The sequence below is a fragment of the Salvia splendens genome, chromosome 13, assembly GCF_004379255.2.
Source record: "Salvia splendens isolate huo1 chromosome 13, SspV2, whole genome shotgun sequence".
NCBI lineage: Eukaryota > Viridiplantae > Streptophyta > Magnoliopsida > Lamiales > Lamiaceae > Salvia > Salvia splendens.
In genome coordinates, this window is record NC_056044.1 from 25,148,126 (window position 1) to 25,163,899 (window position 15,774).

Below are 15,774 nucleotides of genomic sequence, written 5' to 3' on the forward strand. Positions count from 1 at the left end.
TTAATTTAAACACATTAAAGATGTATTAATCTTCCAATGTGGGATAATTAACACTAGTTAATTATTCCCTAAGCACATGCTCCAAGCTTTAATTAAAAGCTAATTATGCCCAACTTTAATCCACTATTTCTCACTCACCGGAAATCGGATTTGAGAAAGTGAATATACTACATTTATCTACGTAAAATGTAGATCGACGCTATATCATTTAATTTCACAAAATTAAATGTCTCGTCACATTTATTCTTTGGTCAAAACCATTGACCGGGCATATTTAATCCATGATTTTTACAATCCCCCACATGAGTGGAAATAGCCAAATGCATATGCATGCAGACATAAGCTCAACCCTCGAGAGGTATATAAGCATAAGGATAGGTAGTTGTTGACTTTGAACCCTCCATAGTCGACACCATCGGATACACAGGCGGCTTAGTAGCGCGATGCTTTGAACTAATCCCCCACGGCGTGCACCGAGACAATGGTGTTAACGCTTAAACACCTCAACCTCATCCGTTCTCACGTTTTGTGTCCATTGCGGTCTTGGACACCACTTTGGATTCATAAGTGTGTTTTATGAAGCGACCACACTTCGCACTTACATAGGTGATTCTTAGTCAAGTACCTTGCCATACTTGGTCTCTTTGAGAATTCCATCTCTTTGAGATCCTTAAGAACCATTAAAAGTCATAGACTTAGCCTTTACCACTAGGCAAGCTCTCCAACACTCTATTGCTCTCTAGGGAATAGATATAGTTGAGTGTTTCTCATGAACTCTCATAGCTTAGTTGTCCCTTTGAACCAAGTTCTTGGGATCTCCAGTCATCATGGTTGGGTTACCACTATGATAGTTCTTTAGTTTGTGGATTTCAAACTCATTCCCTCTAGCAACTTATTCATTTGATCACGGTTTAACCCTTTGGTTAGCGGATCCGCTAGATTATCTATTGACTTCACATAGTCAATTGTAATCACCCCTGTTGTGATCAAATGTCTCACGGTGTTATGTCGTCGACGTATATGTCGAGACTTACCGTTACAGAAGCCATTGTTTGCCCTTCCAATAGCTGCTTGGCTATCGCAGTGGATCAGCACTGGTGGCACTGGCTTAGACCAACATGGAATGTCTTCAAGGAAGTTCTTAAGCCACTCGGCTTCCTCACCAGCCTTATCCAAGGCAATGAACTCCGATTCCATTGTTGATCGGGCTATACAGGTCTGTTTTGTGGATTTCCACGATACAGCACCACCCCCAATAGTAAAGACATATCCACTTGTTGAAAGTGAGTCTCTATTATCGGATATCCAATTGGCATCACAGTACCCTTCAAGTACCGGGGGTATCTCGAGAAGCGTAGCCCATAATTTTGAGTATGTTTTAAATATCTCAAAACCCTTACAAGAGCTCTCCAATGCTCTTTGCTTGGATTGCTCGTGTAACGACTCAACTTGTTCACGGCACAAGCGATGTCAGGTCGAGTGCAATTAGTCAAGTACATAATGCACCCGATGACCCGTGCATACTCTTCTTGAGCAACGGGCTCGCCTTTGTTCTTGCTCAAGTGAACGTCGAGTTCAATTGGAGTCTTAACCGGCGCGCCATCATAGGATTTGAATTTATTCAATATCTTCTCAACATAATGTGATTGTGTTAAGATGATTCCATCATTCGTTCTTAGAATCTTCATTCCAAGAATTACATCGGCTAGACCCATGTCTTTCATGTCAAAGTTTCTCTTTAACATGGCCTTTGTATCGTTAATTACTTGAGTGTTGCTACCCAAGATTAACATATCATCAACGTAGAGACACACTATAACATGACCGTTATTAGTGATCTTGATGTAGACACATTTGTCGCACTCGTTGATTTTAAACTCATTTGATAACATCACATTATCAAACTTCAAGTGCCATTGCAATGGCGCTTGTTTCAATCCATATAGGGACTTTACGAGCTTGCATACCTTTTTCTCTTGTCCAGGTACTACAAACCCTTCTGGTTGTTCCATATAGATTTCATCTTCTAGTTCACCATTTAGAAACGCGGTCTTTACATCCATTTGATGAATCTCAAGATTGTGCAATGCAGCAATAGCGAGAAGCACTCGTATAGATGTAATCCTTGTTACAGGTGAATAGGTATCGAAGAAGTCATGTCCTTCCTTTTGTTTAAAACCCTTTACTACTAATCGGGCTTTGTACTTATCAACTGTTCCATCGGCCTTAAACTTTCTTTTAAGAACCCATTTGCATCCTAAAGGTTTAGCACCTTCGGGAAAATCAACCAACACCCATCTGTGGTTTAGCAAAATTGAATCAATTTCGCTTTGAACAGCTTCTCTCCAATGCAGCCCGTCTGGGCCAGCAAAGGCTACTTTTATCGATGTTGGTTCTTCATCCAACATGAAAGCAATGTAGTCAGGACCAAAAGTTTTCGGTGTTCTGACTCTATTACCACGTCTTAGTACTGTATCTTTTGGATCGGGTCTTGCACGCTTGCGCGATTCAGGTTCCGCATCTGCTGATTTAGAACTAGTGGCTTCTTCTTCCACTTGTTTAGAACTAGTGGCTTCTTCAATTCTTGTCTCAGAATTGGTTGAGACTTTTTTCTTGTCTTTGCAAGGAAATGTATTTTCGAGAAATACAGCATTCCTCGACTCAATTGTTGTTCCTACTGTGATAGTCGATATTTCAGACTTGTGAACAACAAATCGATATGCACTACTGTTAAGTGCATATCCAATGAAGATGCAATCAACCGTCTTAGGTCCGATTGTAACTTCTTTGGGCGGAGGAACCATCACCTTTGCCAAACACCCCCACACTTTGAGGTATTTGTAGGATGGCTTCCTTCCCTTCCACAACTCATAAGGAGTGACATCTTTTCCTTTGAGAGGGATCTTATTCAAGATATAGTTGTCTGTCAAAACAGCTTCCCCCCACATGTTATGTGGTAATCCTGAAGTTAGAAGCAGTGCATTCATCATCTCTTTTAGAGTTCGATTTTTGCGTTCTGCAACACCATTAGATTGTGGTGAATATGGAGCAGTTGTTTGATGAATTATACCACTTGCGTTGCATAACTCCTCAAACGGGGCTACATATTCGCCTCCTCTATCGCTTCGAATCATTTTGATTTTACAACCAAGTTGATTCTCAACCTCGTTCTTATAATTTTTGAACGCTTCTATTGCTTCATCTTTACTTCTTAAAAGATAAATGTAGCAATACCTTGTGCAATCATCTATGAAAGTGATAAAGTACTTTTTACCACCTCTTGTTTGCACCATCTTTAAATCACATACATCCGTGTGAATTAATTCAAGGGGTTTTGTGCTTCGTTCAACCGAGTGAAACGGCAACTTAGTCATTTTTGCTTCAAGACAAATTTCACATTTATCTTGGGTATCCAATTCATTAGCCTTTAGTAAATCTAAATTCACTAATCTTTTAATAGCTTTTGAATTCACATGTCCCAATCTACAATGCCACAAATTTGAAGACTCAATCAAATAAGAGGAAGTAGATGCTTTATTCTTATTAGCCAATGGCTTTGCAACACTGCTAGTTGCTACACTAAGCTTGAAAAGCCCATCGGTTACATAACCTTTTCCGAGGGATTTTCCAAACTTATACAAGATAAACCTATCAGACTCAAATACAAGTTTAAACCCCTTATTAACTAGTATTGATCCTGACACTAGGTTCTTGCGGATGTCCGGGACATGCAGCACATCCTTCAAAGTGATTGTGACGCCAGACGTCATCATGAGAATCACGTTGCCAACGCCGAGGATTTCAGACGATGCTTGATTCCCCATGTTGATTTTCCTTCCTTCAACAGCCGTGTAGGAGGCAAACTTGCTCCTGTCGGAGCAAACATGAGCAGTAGCGCCGGTGTCGATGTACCAGCCTCCCTTGTTATCAACAAGGTTAACCTCTTCAGTGACCACTGCAATGAGGTCGTTCTCATCCCAGTCCTTGAACTCCTTCTCAACGACGTGGGTTGTCGGCTTCTTCTTCTTGCTGCGGCAGTCTTTGGCAAAGTGGCCCGGTTTGCCACATTTGTAGCAGTCGCCTTCAAACTTCTTTGAAGGCTGCTTTCCCTTCCCTTTGTCGTTTGGACGGTTTGGGCGAGGGCGTTTGTTGGAGGGACCACCCCGCTCCAACAGGTTGGCTTTGGCTTCATTTGGGGTGAAGCCCTTAGCCTTTTGATCACTTTTGCGCACGTCGGCCTCAATGCGCAACTTCACGATCAAGTCTTCAAGGGTCATCTGCTTTCGCTTGTGCTTGAGATAACTCTTGAAGTCCTTCCAACTTGGAGGGAGCTTGTCAATGATCGTGCACCTTAGGAACTTATCGGGCAAGGTCATCCCTTCGGCCACTAAGGAGTGGATGATCATTTGGAGCTCTTGGACTTGCTCCATGATGGGTCGAGAGTCGACCATCTTGTATTCCATAAACTTGGATGCTACAACCTGTTCAGTCCCTGCAGCATTGTCTATGCTATATTTCTTCTCTAGGCTTTCCCACATTTGTTTAGATGTGGTTACATTGGAGTATACATTATAGAGGCTATCATCTAATGCACTTAAAATAAAGTTTTTACATAGATAATCCCCTTTTCTCCAAGCCTCATAGTCCGCCATGACTTCGAGCCTAGTCTCTTGGTCGCTTGGCGCGGGCGGCTCGTTCTCCGTGAGGAAGTTGGCGACGCCCAATGTTGTCAAGTAGAACAACATCTTTTGGTACCACCTCTTGAAGTCTGATCCTCCAAACTTGGGTGGTTTCTCGGCGGGTGGCATCATTCTTGGTGCCATAGGTGCCGCACTTGGTCCATTGAAGGAACCAATTCCGTTGCCCCCGAAGGAGCCAACAACGTGGTTGGGCATAGAGCCCCCACCATTCACGTTAGGCATAGAGCCCGCCATGGTCGTACCAGCCCCGAAGGGACTAGCACTCGCATGAGACCCGAAGGCCCCAGCATTCGTGTGAGACCCGAAGGCCCCAACACCCGTGTGAGACCCGAAGGCCCCAGCACTCGATCCATTAAAGGACCCGAAGGAACCACTCAAAGTGGAACCAACCGACCCACTCGAAGTGGATCCACCAGTGAGCCCAAGGGGGTTAACGAACTCCCAAGGGGTTGTTGAGGAAGAAGGATAGCGCCCGGGAGTGGGCATCATCGTCGGAATCGACGACGTGTTGACAGGTCCAGTGGTCGCCATGGTTGAAGGAATGGCGGCGGTGGTGGCGGCAGCGGTGGTGTTGGATTCCGTCGACATCTCCAGCAAAGGTGTATTAAGTTTCGAAATTTTAAGTTCAGTTTAGAGGTCAAAAAACCCTTCAAAAGCAAGATATCTCGTCTTGCGATTGTTGGTTCTACTGATTACAAGAGATAAAAGCCGGGCGTAATACAACCCAAAAGAAGGAATACAAGAAACGAAACTGAACTGAATTACAATGAAACAAATAAACCGTGAATGTTTAGCCGAGTCGAGGAGGCCTCTTCCCGCAAGACGAGATACGCCCCGGTAGTGCTCTTCGGTTTGGCGTTTCGTCCCCAAAGGTAAAACGGCTACGTCTCTATTGATGCAGCACCGCAATCAGTAGAGCTCCGGCGAACTGGATGGAGGAGAGGGCAGAGCTTCGACAGAAAGACAATGCAGAGAGAGGGAGAGAGCTTATGATGATGCAGAAGGCTTGTAATGGTGTGTCCTAATGCAGTGGTATGGCTAGCCTATTTATAGGCCAAGCCACCATGCAGGGTCAACCGAGCCATGAAGGCTCATCATGGCAGATTCGTAACCGCAGTCGGTTACGAGCGTGTGGCAGGCGTGTGCCTATCGCATGTGGAGCGTGTGGATTTCTCACGTGGCAGCCGTGACTGTGCCTCGCTTGACGACGTGTCAATCCACTTGGATTGCTGACTCGGCGGTGGTCCAAAAAGAATAGTTTGGGCCAAGCCCCAAGCCCAAAGACCAATTGCCAAGATCCAAGCCCAAGATCGGGATCGGGCCCGGGCCCGCGGCCCGCGCCCACGCCCACGCCCACGAGCAGGGGCTCGGGCGGGGCGGGCGGCGGCGGCGGCGCGCGCATGTGGGCTTTTTCACCCATCTTGATCCACTATAATTATTAAGTAACATAAAGTCACTTAATTTAAACACATTAAAGATGTATTAATCTTCCAATGTGGGATAATTAACACTAGTTAATTATTCCCTAAGCACATGCTCCAAGCTTTAATTAAAAGCTAATTATGCCCAACTTTAATCCACTATTTCTCACTCACCGGAAATCGGATTTGAGAAAGTGAATATACTACATTTATCTACGTAAAATGTAGATCGACGCTATATCATTTAATTTCACAAAATTAAATGTCTCGTCACATTTATTCTTTGGTCAAAACCATTGACCGGGCATATTTAATCCATGATTTTTACAAAGAGTTTGTTAAATTTGAACTTGTGATTTTTGCAATGAAGCCTGCAGTTCAATGCAACGAATAAAACTATACAATAAAAAATGTGATTCGAAATTCAATACAGAGAGCTTATCTTAGGACATGTGGATTAATCCATGATTATTAGTTATATGTTTGTCTTTGACGCTTCCAACACCCTTTAAAATGCTTCACCTTTGGGTAGCATAAACAGGAGAAATGGAGCATATAAAAAATGATGAGTTTGAATTTGTGGCCATTCATCAATTTTATATTCCAACTTTAGTACCTATTTCCAATATCCCCATTAATAACATACTCCACACCATCACTTTCATCTTTCTCTTTTCCCTATTTTTGCATTCTCATCATCTCTTTCTTTTCTTCTTTTCCATCTCCTTTTCTTTAATTCAAATGGAAAATAATTATATTCACCTGTACTTCTTAGTTTCATAGTATACATTTAAAAGGGCATCCTTTTTTCTCTCAAAATAAATATCCACTATCGTCAAACACGTGTACCAAGGAATTAGGGAAATTTATGTAATGGTTTCGTGAAATATTTTTTGCATTATAGAATATTTACTTTGTCATCATTTCACCATATAATTATGAAATAGAACAAATTATTCGCACACCACACCAAATCATCTCTACATAAGACACTTGTAAATACATAGATTAGATACAATTTTACTCATGACTATATTCAATCAATGCAAGCACACTAATTAATACTCCACTGATCAGCAATCAATCATTTCAAATTTCTTGTATATTCATCTTGGACTGCAAATTCTAGATTCATAAATAGATCCAATGGCACAGAAAGAAAAAGGAAAACACTATATAAGATAATACAGGAGCTAAACTACACAAAAAAGTGTAAACCAATCAAAAAAGAGAGCAAGAGTTGATGAAAGAGTGTTCGAGATAGTGTACTAGGTTGTTGGATTAGTGGTGAGCCTCTGCAGCTGTATCATCCGCGCATATATCCCATCGCCATAGTTTTTCAAGAGATGCGAATGCGAGCCTTGCTCAGCCACCTTTCCCTCATCAAGAACTGCGATCACATGCGCATTTCTAATAGTCGAAAGCCTATGCGCGACGACGACCGTTGTCTTCCCTGCGCAGGCGCGCCCGAGCGCCTCCTGCACACACTTCTCCGACTCAGTGTCGAGTGCACTCGTGGCCTCGTCCAGCAGGATCACCGCAGCCCTCCTGATGAAGGCTCGTGCGATGGCGATCCGCTGCTTCTGCCCGCCCGAGAGCTGGCACCCTCGTTCCCCGACGTGCGTCTTGTAGCCGTCGGGCAGCGCTGATATGAATCTGTGCGCGTTGGCCAATGTGGCCGCCTCAACAACCTCCGACTCCGTGGGAGCCGGCTCTCGGCCGTAGGCGATGTTGTCGTAGATCGTGGTGGCGAAGAGGCACGGCTCTTGCTGCACCAGGGCAATGTGGCGCCTCAGCGACTTCAGGTTGTACTTCCGGATGTCCTTCCCATCGACGAGGATGCGGCCTGAGGAAGGCTCGTAGAATCGGAGGATGAGGGCGAGGATGGAGCTTTTTCCTGAGCCGCTGGGGCCGACGAGGGCAAGCGTCTTGCCTGCCCGGACGCGGAGGTTGAGGTCCCCGAGGACAGAGACGTGGGGCCGGCTGGGGTAGTAGAAGTCCACGTGCTTCAGCTCGATCTCGCCCCGGATGGAGTCCGGGGTGGGGACGCCCTCCGGATCATCCGGCTCAATTTGAGTCCGGCGGTCGAGGAGAGCGAAGACAGACCGCATTGCACGGCCACCCTTGATGAAGTCTGGGGCAAGTGTGAGGGTCTCCGCGGCCCCGTTGGCGGAGACCATGAGCACCATGAAGACACGGATGGTGCTCGAGAAATCGGAGATGCCGTGCTTGACGAGCCATGATGCGTACCAGAGGCCGAGGGCGTACGAGGCATAGAGGGCGAACTGGGCCAGCCCGTAGCCAGTGCCAGCTATCTGGCCCTTCCAGAAGCAGCGGCGCAGAGGCGGCTCGAGGCTGCTGATGAATATGCCCACCATCTTCATCTCTGAGTTGAATGCAGCCACAGTTCTCACATTGCTCACTGCTTCCCCTGCTAGCTGTGTGGCCTTGGCATGAGCTGCCTCTAAATCTCCAGAAAATCCAGTCATAAACATTTTCTGTGACAGTATTGAAATAATGCAAACATTCAAATTTTGTCACAAATCTTGGAGAAGGCAAGTTAATATTCAAGATTGAATATAGAAAAGAAACCTGTAACACTGTGGCTGCAACCACAACGGGGAAGACGGCAATGAGGACGAGGGCAAGGCGCCATTGCAGCACAAAGCCGGCAGTGCAGGCCACAAGCATAAGGGCAGAGTTCTGCATGATCACAGAGATCCTGTCACCAATGGCTGATCTAACATTGTTGGCGTCTAGAGCCAGCCGTGCTGCAACTCTAGAGCTCTCATTCTCTTCCTCATCAAACCACGCAATCTCATTCTTTAGCACGGCAGCCAGCATCTTCTCCCTAACGCGTTTGGTCAAGTTCTCCCCCACCACGTCCCAGAAAAGATGCTGCAATGTGTTGAATATCAGTGCTGCAGATGACACCCCTATCAGAAGGTAGCAATATTTTCCAATCTGCCTTATCATGTAGGCATGATCCGGATTGTAGTAGACGCTAAGCACGGCGCTCAGCACGTATGCGAACAGTGCGCTAAGAGAGCCACAGACCACAGACCCAATCGAGCCAACCAAGGCGTAGCCCCACTCGGGTGAATTCATCTTTGCTAGCCTCAAGAATGAGCTTGCTTGCTCTTTGAATGCAAGCTTCTCCACCCTGTAGCTGGGATATGCTGCGTCTATCGACATGCTTAAGTCCGAGGTGGAGAAGTCCGACAATCTTCGGGAGTAAGGCGATCTGCCATATGACGAATTCCTAGTGATGATAGGTGAGCTCACAGAGTTTCTTGCACTAGAAGGCCTAACAAGGAAACCCACAAATTCCAAATGAAGTTATTTAGCATTACTAATATCAAGATTTTTTTGACAAAATATATGGGATAAAGCAAAGAACCTTGCACTACTCTTCCTGGCACTGTTGACAGCAGCTTCATGAGCTGCTTCTTGCATTCTGATGAGCTTTGCATAGAGACCATTTTCGCCTTTGGCAATGAGCTCGTCATGTGGCCCGATTTCAGACACGCTACCCTGCTGCAGCACAGCCACGAGGTCAGCTTTCCGGATGGTGGAGAGGCGATGAGCGATCACTAGTGTAGTCCTCCCAATCATGAAACGATCTAGCGCTTCTTGTACCAGCTTCTCCGATTCAGAATCTAATGCACTAGTTGCCTCATCCAGGAGAAGGATGGCTGGATTCTTGAGCATTGCCCTTGCTATAGCTATTCTCTGCTTCTGTCCACCAGAAAGCTGCAGTCCCCTCTCCCCTACCTGTCATCATCACAACACACATGCACACTCAAACATCAAGAAGCTTACAGGAAGGAACAACTTGCCACCCTAACCGATTGTTTTCTCTTTGGCTTTAACTATGTCTAGTTACTGCCTAGACTAAACCCCCCCCCCCCCATCAACTTTTTATTTAATGGGAGCCATCGTTATTAAATTACCCACACTCTTGTCTTGTGCATAATTAGCTAGAGAAATGCTCTTTTGTTTTGACATGAATGGAAGAAATTGGGTTAATAACTGTTTTGACTTGATTAAAGAAAAGGTTTATAACTGTTTTGTTGACCAACTAATTTCATTCAAACATTGGGTTAATAAAAATATAAAAGATAGGACATATGGGATCCTTGACCACATTCACCTCCCATGAATTGAATAATATGGTAGACCAGAAAACACACAGGATTGAGGCTTCCGTGCCCACTGCTTCAGGGCACCCTCTTTTACTGACAGTTTTATTTTTACAATACATGTGATGATAAGCATGTGATGCAGAGTTGCTAAAAAAATACACAGTGGTTGATACTGACCTGAGTGTCGTAGCCATCTGGAAGCTTGACGATGAATGAATGTGCGTTAGCGACTCTAGACGCTTCTTCTACTTCGACTAAACTAGCGTCTGGCCTTCCCAACAGTATGTTTTCTTTGATTGTGGTGGCAAAGAGTGCCGGTTCTTGGCTCACCAGCCCAATTTGCTGCCTCAACCATCTCAACTTTAATGTCTTTATATCATGCCCATCAATCACAACTTGGCCTAATTAAGTAGTTCAAACCAAATATTCAGTTAAACAAACATAAATATGTCCAAAATGTAATGTAACTATAGTTTACGATCATCACCGGAGGCAGGGTCATAAAATCTCTCAATGAGTGACACCACCGTGCTCTTCCCAGAACCACTGCTGCCAACCAAGGCGATAGTCTTCCCGGCCGGAACAGTAAGAGAGAAGTTGTTAAGGACTAGATTCTCCGGCCGTGAAGGGTAGGCAAAATCGACATTTCTAAGCTCCATCTGCCCTGTTATAGACTCCAACTCGACCCCGGATTCGTTGTTTCTTTCAACAGCCGGTTTATGGTCGATCATACGGAAGATTTTAGCAGCTGCAACTCTTGCCTTGGCAAATGCAGCCATGCTTGGAGCAGACTGGCCTAAAGCCCTGCACATCAATTCACCCAAAATCAAGATTCATCCAACACGCGATCATATCTTGCAAAGTGGGGTTCTAAAAAGAATAAACCAAATTCAAGATCGATCTATACATACAGCCCACCAATCATGACAGCAAACATTGTCGCAATTGCTAGACCTCCATTTGTGTAATGGTGCCTAACCAAATAGCCTCCGTACCACAGGAGAAGAGCATAGCAGCAAAACACAGTGAAATAAGTAGCTCCTAATCCCATCCCCTTTGAAAATCCACTCTTGTAACCGATCCTTTGGGACACCTTGAGGGCAGCTGAGTAGTCCTGCAACGCCCTCGATTCACCCACGAATGCCAATACCGTCCGAATTTGGACAAGTGTCTGCAACCAGAATCAGGCATTATAGCTACAAACACAAGGAAAACAAGATCATTGTAGAATGTGATGTTCTCCAATACCTGCTCAGCAATGTTTCCAGCTTGTGACAGAGCTTCTTGGCTTTTGCCAGAGAGCTTAGCCAGTGTGATTGTGTGAATGGCTCCAATCACAGCTATGAGAGGAACTACAGCAAGAGTGACCAGAGCTAGCTGCCACACTGCAGAGAATCCCACCACAAATCCAGACACAAAGGTTGCCATGTAATGCAAGAAATTTCCCAACTGACAATCAACTCAAAGTCAATCAGAAAAAAACACAAGAATTTTGATAAATTCCGAGATAGGATCTCCCACCTTCTCACTAATAGCATCTTGAACCATCACAGCATCAGTGTTGATGGCGAAAACGACGTCGGACGTCCGAATCTCGGTGTCGAAGAACTGAATGTCTTGGTTAAGAGCAGCCTCCAAGTATCTGATCCTCATCTTTGTTGATTGCCTCTCTCCACTCCACATCCAACATGATATCTCTGCAACAAAATCCAATTTACCCTTAATTTTCATTTTATAACATAGAAATTGTTGCAGTAATATTGTTTACCTGCCCATGAAGATGCCCAAATAGCAGCTCCAACTACAAGAAAGTAAAATGCATACTGCAAATAACCATCAACACACAACAACAAAACTGTAACTCCACCTAGAAAACAAAAAAAATAACAAGCTTAATCCATAAAATTAGTGGAATCAACTCACCTTGAGCACCTCCTGCGACATCTTATCGACATTATTGGCATTGGAGCCGAAGGAATTAACAAGATCGGCGAAGAATCTGAGAAACAGAGGCAGGGAGCTGCCGTGGACAATCGCGCCAATTGTGCCAATCGTCATCAGCGTGTAATCGAGCCGGTCGGCGAACCGGAAGAGCTCGCGGAACGCGACGGAGGGCGGCGGAGGACCGGGTTTTTCCGGCTCCATTGAGGGCAGCGGCGGTATCTGTGGAGCTGACGATGAGGCGTGGGAGTTGGTGTTGAGGTTGGGCGGCGGAGAGGTGGAAACGACGAGCTCGACGCCTTGAAGGTCGGACCATCTCCATTGCTCCTGCATCTTTATCTCCCCGCCATCTTCTTGTCTCATTTTTTTCTGTTTGGCTTCACGCTTACACTTTGCATATGATATGATCACCCAAACTCTGTTTTTTTTGCTCTCTCTCTCTCACACACACACGCACTCACTCGATTGCGATTATGGGAATAATAGTGTTTCCTGCCTCACTCATTTCTTTTTCAAATGTCCACACTTTCATCTCTCACTGGATTAGTTTTTAACTTTCCTTTTGTTTATTTACAGTTGAAGGTGGTAGAAGTGGATTTGGTTACAGTAATTTGTACTAATAGAAAAGGAATTTTGATCAATAGCAGCATCAATCTAATTTCTTCAAATTAAAACAGTTTAATCTTCACGTGTTCACAAAAGGAAAAAGGAAAAAAAAAAGGAAAAGAGGAAGAAAGTGGTTTATGAGAGGAAAAGGAATAACTAAGTGGAGTAAGAGATGAGTGATGAGTGAGAGGGGCATGACGTGATGTGAATGTGATGATGAGAGGGGTGACGGTGGAATTAATTCAAAGTTTAGCACCCGACAAATAATACTGTTTCAACACTCACTTTTACCTGTCCTCACATTCAATCTCATTTCTCTACTTACGCTTTTTTTTGTTTTCCATTTTCTTTTACATATAGAGATTAAAATATTAAATATAGTCAATTAAGTGAGGAAAAGGAATAACTCAACGAGTAAGGAAAGAAAATAAAGTAACCAAAAAATTTGTACGAATTTACTTAGATATAATCCAAGTGCAAAGAAAAGGGGTGGTAATTTGATTGGCTAAGGGCACCCCTAATGGGGCGCACGATGGCACGCCCTATGGCGCCCATCGTCCTCGGGCGCGGACGATGCCCCCATTGTGGGTGTCCGCCATCGTCCGACCCCTTCGTCCACGGCGATCCATAGAGTGCGCCCTATGGCGTGGACGATGGCCTATCGTCCGCGCCATTGTGGGATCGGCGGCGACCCATTGCGGGATCGGCGGACGATGGCACGCATTTTTTATGGCTATTTAAACCTCGTTTCTCATTCACTTGTTCGTACGAACATCTCACCTCTCTTATTTCGCTCATCTCTCACATTTCTACCTCTCTCAAATACCAAAATGAACAACGACGATGACGCCACTAGTTCTAGCTCCTCGGAGTCGGGTAGTTCGACCTCGTCCACCTCGGAACAACATGATTGAAGAAGACCATGTTCAGCTCATGAACGACATGATTGAAGAAGTGTGGGCACGTAACCGTCGTCGCTGAGTTTGCGTATTTTTTTAATTCATATTGTAATGTATTAATTTCTATAAATGAAATGAAGTTTTTTCCCAATTTTGTGTGTTATTTAAATTTTTTATAAATGAAATGAAATGAAAATTCATAGGGCGCGCCTTAGGGCGCCCCATTGCAGGTGGGGGGTAGGAGGATAAAACTGATGACGTAGCGCATTATAGGGCGCCCCATTGCTAATGGCCTAGCTGAATTTAGAGTCATACTATTGAGGGAACTGGAACTGAACCAGGACTGAACCGATTAGTGTCTCGGGTCTCTAACTTGTTAGGTGTGATGCCTTACTGTTAGGTCATTCCATTTGGTGTAATAATATTTCATCTGATACTAATATTTATAAATAATTAATTGAGTTTATTGAGCATTCAAAGTTTGTAAATTTTAATATTTATTGACATGTAAAACGAAAAATGAAAGTGAACAGATTTCATTTTATGTATATTTTCAAAATCCAAACAATATCATGGCTTCAAAATATCTAAATCCATCAATCCAATCGTAGCTCCTAATTTTCAACAAAATTCAAACAATAAATATACTATTATGCGCAATCCATGGGCGGACGCAGTAAAGGGAAGGGGAGGGCTTAAGGGCATGAATAACCCCGTCCACATTTCCGGCCCTAAGTCCCCTCCACATCATCATTCCTCTACAGTTGCAGCCCAGGCCCCAACTGCTCTAATTCTGCAGGCCACAACCCGGGCCGCAACTAATAAATGACACTATTCACAACTTCAACATATTTTACACGTAAAATAAAAAACGCCGGAAATTTATAACACGAAAATTTTCATTTATAACGCGAGAATTTCATTTTTAATACAAAAACAATAAATTATAACCTAAAAAATATAAAAAAAATTAGAATATTAAAAAAATGCAAAAAAAAAATAAAAAATGCAAATCTGCCCACGTAGCCCCTCTCCCTCTCTTCCTCCTTCTTCTTCTTCTTCCTCCTTCTTCCTCTCCCCCTCCCTCTTCTTCCTCTTCCAAAATGTAAAAATTCAGATATTGCGGCCCGAACCCCCTCGCCCCGGAAGCTCCAACGCCGGCCCAGGCCGGTACGCGGGACCGTCACCGAGCCGCAAATGCGGCCCCGGGACCGGCCTGGGCCGTGACTCCACCTCCTCCAACGCTTGGGACGGGCCGGGACTCGCGAGATGCGGCCCGGCCCCTTGTGTTATTCATGCTCTAAGCCCTTCCCCAAATTCTTATTTTTATGTTTTCTCTACTTCTAAAATTTGTAATTATTTTTAAAACGGTCATTAGCCCTCACCAAATTTAGGTTATTGAAAAGTAAATCATCAGAAATTGAGTAAGAAGAGGGGCTGAACTGAATATTTGCAGCGGTAGAAAGAAAGAACAATGGCAGTTGTTTCTTGTTGAAGAAGAGACTTAATTTTAAAAAATTAAAATATAATATTATTTTATTAATAAAACACCGGCTGCATTAAATGATTTCACTTATTAGCTTATTATTTTAAATTAAAAGTCCAACCGAAAATTCAAATGTATTTTTAATAAAACTGATGCTTTAAAAAGTTCATCGTATTAAGAGCATCCACAACCGTGCTCTTGCCAGCGGCACGGTTGTGGGCCTGGGCCCACTTTTTTGCCTGCTCTCTGGCAAGAGCACAACACCCACAGTTGTGCTCTTCCGCAAGGACGAGCACAATTAATTTAAAATTCAATTAAACAAAAACATCTCCATAATACTAAAATTCATTAAAAAAACCTAAATAATATTACAAATGACAAATAAAATAAAAAAGACATAATTAAAATCCTAAAATTTAAAAATTACATAATTAAAATACTAAAAATTAAAAAAATCACTACTCGTTGCCAAATTTCGCCCACATGTGTTTGATTAGGTCTTCTTGTAGCTGAATGTGGGTTCGGGTATCGCGCATTGTGTGCCTTGTCTCGATCCTCTGGCCAACCGTCGTATGC

The 15,774-nt window shown here is 43.9% G+C and overlaps 1 protein-coding gene across 1 annotated transcript; it reads right to left on the bottom strand.

The window, feature by feature from the left end:
• Positions 1-7,194: 7,194 nt before the first annotated feature.
• LOC121762591 (ABC transporter B family member 1-like) lies at positions 7,195-12,853 on the bottom strand. Its single transcript, XM_042158522.1, has 10 exons — positions 12,190-12,853; positions 12,035-12,089; positions 11,788-11,963; positions 11,515-11,715; positions 11,178-11,437; positions 10,754-11,070; positions 10,444-10,667; positions 9,522-9,895; positions 8,714-9,428; positions 7,195-8,619 (listed from the first exon to the last, which is right to left on the bottom strand). Exons 1-10 carry the CDS (start codon positions 12,568-12,570, stop codon positions 7,390-7,392), a joined length of 3,933 nt encoding a protein of 1,310 aa, XP_042014456.1. The 5' UTR covers positions 12,571-12,853; the 3' UTR covers positions 7,195-7,389.
• Between the last annotated feature and the right edge of the window lie 2,921 nt (positions 12,854-15,774).

Coding starts and splice junctions, on each gene's coding strand:
- LOC121762591 (XM_042158522.1), bottom strand. CDS start 12,570: ATGAGACAAGAAGATGGCGGGGAGATAAAGATGCAGGAGCAATGGAGA. Junction 11,716..11,787: donor AAGATGCTATTAGTGAGAAG/GTGGGAGATCCT, acceptor GTTGATTGTCAG/TTGGGAAATTTCTTGCATTA. Junction 8,620..8,713: donor TTGCAGCCACAGTGTTACAG/GTTTCTTTTCTA, acceptor ATACTGTCACAG/AAAATGTTTATGACTGGATT.